The sequence below is a fragment of the Saccopteryx leptura genome, chromosome 3, assembly GCF_036850995.1.
Source record: "Saccopteryx leptura isolate mSacLep1 chromosome 3, mSacLep1_pri_phased_curated, whole genome shotgun sequence".
Lineage (NCBI taxonomy): Eukaryota > Metazoa > Chordata > Mammalia > Chiroptera > Emballonuridae > Saccopteryx > Saccopteryx leptura.
In genome coordinates, this window is record NC_089505.1 from 222,572,993 (window position 1) to 222,579,117 (window position 6,125).

General features: G+C 47.1%; 1 protein-coding gene across 1 annotated transcript; it reads right to left on the bottom strand.

Moving 5' to 3' along the window:
- Positions 1 to 383: 383 nt before the first annotated feature.
- CIAO1 (cytosolic iron-sulfur assembly component 1) lies at positions 384 to 6,043 on the bottom strand. The gene is made up of 7 exons (XM_066377676.1): positions 5,763 to 6,043; positions 5,107 to 5,255; positions 4,859 to 4,970; positions 4,668 to 4,756; positions 4,230 to 4,431; positions 3,511 to 3,598; positions 384 to 2,410 (listed from the first exon to the last, which is right to left on the bottom strand). Exons 1-7 carry the CDS (start codon positions 5,899 to 5,901, stop codon positions 2,170 to 2,172), a joined length of 1,020 nt encoding a protein of 339 aa, XP_066233773.1. The 5' UTR covers positions 5,902 to 6,043; the 3' UTR covers positions 384 to 2,169.
- Between the last annotated feature and the right edge of the window lie 82 nt (positions 6,044 to 6,125).

The following is a 6,125-nucleotide window of genomic DNA, read 5'->3' on the forward strand; positions in this document are numbered from 1 at the left end:
ACAATCTTGTTGTTTGGGGATGACACACCTTGTGTTCTTTAGGGAAAACTAAAATTGGAAGGTGATTCTCAAGGGTAGTTTTCTTAGGTCAGCAGTTTCCTAGTGATTTGGTCTTAGCCCTTTACACTATAAAAATTAGGAACCCCAAAGAATTTATTATCCTTTGATATTTACTGTTAAAAATACAAACAATACATTAACAGTAAATTATGTTGACTTCTTATAAAAAATTACTTCCAAAGCAAATCTAGGGAGAAGAGTGGCCTGTGATACTTTTATAAATCTCATTAGTGTCTAATATAATAGAAGATAGGAATTCTTGTTGCTTCTACAACTGTGCTTGTTAAATTGAAGTGGAATAAAGCAGACTTGACACGCACTCAAGCAGATAGGAAAGGTTTTTATAGACCTTAGGAAATTGTGGCTATTTCATGCTATAGTGAGGACACCACAGTGCCAGTTTAAGTACAATGTGTAATCTGAAACCTTACCAGAGCTGCTTACACTGTTTCATTCATGGGTCTCCCTTACTTCTTATGTATGAATGATTGTGACATCACACATTAATCATCTGGAGAATGCTGATTTACTGAATCATGCAAATCTTCCAAATGTTGACATACTTCATCATACAAATCACACTTGGTTAGTATTACCACCAATCTCGTCAGAAAAGCCTCAAGTATTGGGAAGATGTCAAGCTCATGGTGCCTATACAAGTTTTCCAAAATTCTAATTTTAGCTTGATCATTGGCAATGCTATCAGTTGCTGTTGAAATGAAACGCTCGTTCATTTCCCAGAAATTGTAAAGTTTCAGTATCATAACTTGCTACTTACTTCAAGTAAAAGGTACATTGCTCATTCAGCTTGCAACTCTGCTACACAGCTTTTTCCTCAAGACAGTCACACTTAAGTGTGCTTTTTGCATGATGCCACTGCCACAGGACATGGCAATGTTCCCAAGCATCAAAATTTTATACAACTGTATTTGTTCTTGAAGGACATTTCTGAGTGATTGGCCAATACTTTCTCTGAGCGTAAGACGGTGAAGACCACACTACCAGTTGGTGCCACTACCATGGTTCCTGCCAACATGGCAACAGCTGACCGACCTCTCAAACCCCCCTTAGCCCCAGGTACCCGGGACTCCCGGGATCTGCAGAGCACACCTGAGAACCACTGCTTTCAGTACTGCCCCCACCGTCTCTTCAGTTCATGATTGAGTTTGTGGTGTAAAAATTAATGAAAGCTGTGGACTGGGGAACAGTCAAGCCAAAACCCATATGGAAGTAACAAGACAACCTGAGAGAGATGGCACAACTGGTCACCTATGGCAGTGATTCTCCACCTTTTATTACCTCCACCAAGGAGCTGTATCAGACATCTTTCCTACTTGCCCTCACCATGAAAATTTAATACCACAAGGTATACTATGTATTGTGTACTACGGTCTCTTGGCCACAAATTACTGTCTTAAGATTTTTTTTTTTTACCCCCAAGAACCAATTTTTCAGCCTCATTGAGAATGTGGCAAGTAACAGCTCACCCTTTTAGGGTTTACACCCTTCCCCGTTTATTTTCTGGCATTCCCCATAGGCACAGAAAGAAGATAATGAGTTTCTGTGATAATGAGGGGAAAGCAGGTGTCTCTTTCTCTAAACTTGCCTACATTAAAAAAAGTTTCTTCAATTTTGATGAAATGTCCTAAATACAAGAACTTAAATCAGGAAGGCAGGACCTATTTCAGAAAAGGACTCCTCATGGAAATGTTATTAAATTGTGAATGTCCTAATAATATAAATAAGACTTGGGACTCAAGTGGATTATTTCTAAAAAGCTTCCAATTTCAGAAAGGTCTCAGGTACACAGACCCTCCCCTACACATAGCATGATTATAAGTACATTCAGCCCCCAAAATTTAACACTGTGCCCTAAAAGGAAGCACAGTCTGTGGCATAACTACAAGATATTGCCGTTTTGTAGTTCAGAAGAACTAAGGGCCCCATGTCAAAGGAGGGAGTGAGTGGTTCTGTGGCCCTGCATGTCTACACAGGTCTGAATGGAAGACAGCCATGTTCAAGGAAGGCCAGGCTGCTCCTCTAGGTCCTCGGGCTAGGAAAGTCTTACATTTCCTGGGGAACCATGATTCTCTCCAAAGTCGAGGTGGCTCAGAGGCCTTCAGGCTGCTGATACTTCCAGAAGGCCACCTCTCCATCATCACTGCAGGACGCTAGAAGGCCCTGTTCCTTGGGGTTCCAGGCCACACAGTTGACATCCTGGGAATGGGCCTGTGGCAAGTGGGCTGTCAGGGAGAAGGTGGGCTGCTGCGGATCTGAGCCAGGGTCCTCCTCAAATACTCGGATGGCATCATCCCCACAAGCTGTAGCCAGGGCCCCTGTCAGCGAACACCTGGACGGAACACATACACCAGTATGTTTGCTGGTGGCTCCTTCCTCCCCAGCCCAGCAAGTTAGTAGACACTATTGATTCTACAGTCCCTGGCTGGCTTCCTTCCCAAACGTCTCTTATTGAAGAGCTCCCCTAATTAATACACAGCCACAGACATCACCCCCTAAGCATTCAAGTGTTGCCATCTAGATTTACCCCCAGCATAATTAACTTAAAAAGAGTGCTTAAGAGTCTCAATTACACTTTTGTCACTTAGCTCTGTCATGACGTTTAACCATTTTTTTTTCTTTTTGAGAGAGAAGAGGGAGAGGAGAGGGGTGAGGGAGACACACACACACACACACTCACACTCACACACAGAGAAGCATCAACTTGTTGCTCTGCTTTAGCTGAGCATCCATTGATTGCTTCTCATGTGCCTTGCCTAGGGATCAAACCAGCAACCTTGGGCCTCAGCTCCTGGGTTCTGAACTGGTGCTCTGGGTCCATGCTCTGTCCATTGTGCCACCACTGGTCAGGTGCTTAACCAAGTTTTTAAAAGTGATACAACAGACCATTGAATTTTATCACTTAAGTCTGTTTTTCTTATTCCAAATGTTTGCTAATGTAAATAAAGCTTAGAAGCACATCATCTTTTTTCATTATTTAGGATCATTTCCTAGGGATAGATTCTTAGGGCCAGAACTGCCCCTTGACCAATTCTATAAAGAATGAATGGTATGGCTTTTCTAGAGTCCATAAGGGTAGAATCAGTGTTACCAAACTACAAAAACCCCAGCCATAAATAGTTTCATTAATGAATATTTCTGGATGGTACAATGCTGTGTGAGCCACCCCAAAGGCTGGTGCTGTCCTCACAGCCTGGAGTTTAACATAGGTGCAGGACTGGGTCTAAGTCTATTCCGGATTCCTGTGAACCTAGGCCAGCCAGCTCTAAGCCTGCTGGGTGGACATTCTGACCTGTTCTGAAGAAATGAAGGTGCTCCTCTCTATTCCTGTGCATTTTCAAAGTAGGCAAATAGCAGCACAGGTCTGACTTCTCTAAAATGTCTTCACATTGGGGGTGGGGCAGAGATGGGGAAAGGAGATGGAGATCTTACCAAGCGACGTCATAAATGGTCCTGGAGTGGAAGCCTGACAAAGTGCAGATACATTTCCAGCTGGAGTCAGAGCTGCTACATGCCACACCTGCACGACAGACTTCTCTTGAGTCCAAGACACATGTATGTCCCGGGCACCTCAGGGGATTAAATACCCCACTTGCAGAGGATATCCTAATTTGCCCTTGCACACCCCACCCTCAATCACGACTCCTCTTCATTCCTCTGTCCCCATCTTCACCGGCCTGCTTTATACACTGTGACCACACTGCTGTTTTTACAGCAGAATTCTAAGAAGGTATTGTTGTTCTTCAAAAAATCCTTTTGCTGCAGACAATGTTCAACTAGCTGGCCTACCTTTGAATGTCACCAACCAGCCAGCCCAAACCACCTTGTTTCCCCAAATCCTTTACATATCCTATGCTTCACCTGTAGGTATCACTGCTCCTGGCATGGACCCGGCTTTCCCATTTTTAATGCCTTTGCTCATGCTGTCATTTTCACCCAGAGTTCTCTTCTGTTAAAATCCTAAACACCTTTTCAAGCTCCAATGAAATAGTCCCTTCCAGCAGCCTTCCCTGATCCAACACTCTCCGGTGTCCTCTCATGGCACATCTTTCCTTCTACCCTAGTTTGCTGTGCTTTTTCCCTGTCTCTGTCCCAATAGACTGTCAACCTCCTGGAGAGGAGTCTTCTTAGCTCTGAGCCTGATTCCTCACCTTGCTCATTGCCTGGTAGATACTGGCGCCAGATGCGCACGGTACGGTCATCACTGCAAGATGCCAGACGCTGGCCGCTGGGGTCAAAGGCCAAGCTCCACACAGTGGATTTGTGGCCCTCGAGGGTGGCACAGCATACCCAGTCATCTTCTTCCTCCTGGTAGAGCTTCACCGTGTCATCATAGCTGGCAGATGCTAACAGCTGGGAATGCAGGGAAAACACAGCACTTATGGCCCAGGAAGTACCTGTGGTCCCCATAACTCCCAGCTAGGACAGGACAATCCCAGGGAAAGTCTTTGCAATAAGGATTAATGTCTTCTGGCCACAGATAACGATCTTCATGAAAGCCAGGCTGAGGCTAAAAAGCAAAGGCAAGCCAGGCACAACCCTCCATCCATATCAGAAATCCTTCCCACTGAACTTTGCCAGACTCTTACCTCCTGGCTTGGGTGCCAGACCACATGCTTGACATCCTGTGTATGTGAATTAAGGACACTAACACATTCATACTCATCTTCTTCATCAACTATGGGAAGAAAACAGAAAGGAGCCCATGAGCTGACCCTGTCAGGGTCCCACAGCAGGTTGTCTGCTGGCTCCCAACTGCACTGGAGGGACCTGGACTCACTTTCCCAGACCCACACACTCTTATCTCGGCTGCAGGTAGCAAGGAGGTTGCCAGATGGGGCCCAGGCCACTGACTTGACCTCATTTTCATGGCCTTCCAGAGTGGTCACACACTGTGAGAAAGGAAGATGGACAAAAATCAACAACAGCTAAGATCCCTCGACAGCCCACTGGCCCAGGCTGGCTCAAGTTCCTGCCAGCCCTGGGGAGCAAAATGGGCAACAATCCTGGTCCCATCAGGCTAGTTACCTCAAAGTCATCCTGATTCTTTTTCCAAATGCAAGTAGTAGCGTCAAAGCTGGCAGAGGCCAGGTAATTGCCGCAGGGAGACCAAGCTACCTTCCGCACAGTGCGCTGATGGCCTTCAGCAAGGACAGATCTGCAGATCCAGTTGTCACCTAAAGGCAGAGGGCAGGACAGGCGCTGGGCTGGGTGCACAAGAAGACAGTGAAACACTATCAATACCATCTGATAATTGTGGCCAGTGCTGGAGCCAAGCTGGGGACAAAGCTCAAGGGGCATATTTAACAACACGCTTTTAGAAAGAAATAACTGGTCCTCTGGAGAAATTGAGGAGTCACCCTCCTAATTTACAATAGTCAATGACTCCCGAATGCCCCCAGGATAAAATTCAAACTTCACCGTCGTCGCAAATTACTCTGCAGAATACTTTCCACCTCCCTTCTCTTCTCCTTTTCCTGCCTCAGCAACTACCACAATTTCCTCCACAGTTCCAGGCTGTCTCCTGATGTTTTTATTTCTAGTACTTGTCCGAAAAATCTTTCTTGGAGTGGTTGAAGTCCTCCTCGAGGTGGCCTCTCCCTGGGCGCACCTCAAGCCCGCCGCTCGTACTGCACGCACGCGGAACCCCCAGTGGCGGGGTCGCGCGCCCAGGCCGGCCTTACCCTCGGTGCCCCAGATGCGGACTCTGCGGTCGCCCCCACAGGAGGCCAGCAGGGTTCCCGCGGGGTTCCAGGCCAGGAACCAGCAGCGCGAGTCCGGGTGCGCTGGAACACGGCCCAGCAGCACCAGCGAGTCCTTCATGACGACACAGCGCAGACCGAGAAGATGAGCAGAGTACTAACGGTGGGTCCTAACAAGCAAATTCCCACGACCACACTCAGTTTTCCGCGGCCGCAGGCCGGCCACTTCCGCCCGAGGACCCGGGTCGACCTGGGAACTGAAGTGCCCGCTAATGCGGCCGCGCTGCCTCCTGGGAGTTGTAGTCAACGTCACACCCAGGCGTAAAGTGTCTCAGGGCCACTTCG

Coding starts and splice junctions, on each gene's coding strand:
- CIAO1 (XM_066377676.1), bottom strand. CDS start 5,901: ATGAAGGACTCGCTGGTGCTGCTGGGCCGTGTTCCAGCGCACCCGGAC. Junction 4,971..5,106: donor AGAATCAGGATGACTTTGAG/GTAACTAGCCTG, acceptor CCTTTCTCACAG/TGTGTGACCACTCTGGAAGG. Junction 2,411..3,510: donor ACCATTTATGACGTCGCTTG/GTAAGATCTCCA, acceptor TGTTCCGTCCAG/GTGTTCGCTGACAGGGGCCC.